The sequence below is a fragment of the Eurypyga helias genome, unplaced genomic scaffold (assembly GCF_000690775.1).
Source record: "Eurypyga helias isolate BGI_N326 unplaced genomic scaffold, ASM69077v1 scaffold7535, whole genome shotgun sequence".
Lineage (NCBI taxonomy): Eukaryota > Metazoa > Chordata > Aves > Eurypygiformes > Eurypygidae > Eurypyga > Eurypyga helias.
The window spans coordinates 58,406-58,662 of NW_010253422.1; the positions used below are offsets into that span (position 1 = coordinate 58,406).

The 257-nt window shown below is 60.7% G+C and overlaps 1 protein-coding gene across 1 annotated transcript in view; it reads left to right on the plus strand.

Annotated features, from left to right (window-relative positions):
• SIL1 (SIL1 nucleotide exchange factor) overlaps positions 1 to 257 on the plus strand; it is a gene marked incomplete at both ends in the record, with an annotated part of 41,955 nt that overhangs the window by 39,240 nt on the left and 2,458 nt on the right. Inside the window, one exon of the mRNA XM_010152672.1 lies at positions 48 to 144. Within this exon, the coding sequence (XP_010150974.1) occupies positions 48 to 144 (97 nt within the window). The remainder of the gene's footprint in view (positions 1 to 47; positions 145 to 257) is intronic.

Consider the following 257-nt stretch of genomic DNA (forward strand, 5'->3'; position numbering starts at 1 on the left):
CGTGCCCCGCTCTGTTGGTGACCTGCCTTTTGCCTTTTTCCCCGCAGTAACCCCAGAGTCCAGGTGGAGGCAATTGAGGGGGGCGCGCTGCAGAAGCTCCTGGTTATTCTGGCTACGGAACAACCCCTCCCGGTCAAGAAGAAGGTGAGCAAGTGGGGGTGTGCCCCTGGGTAAAACTGGTTTTGGGCTGAACTCCACATGTCGGCACTCCTCAGGACATCGCCAGTGTCGTGGGAGGGCAGGACACGGCGCCGCTT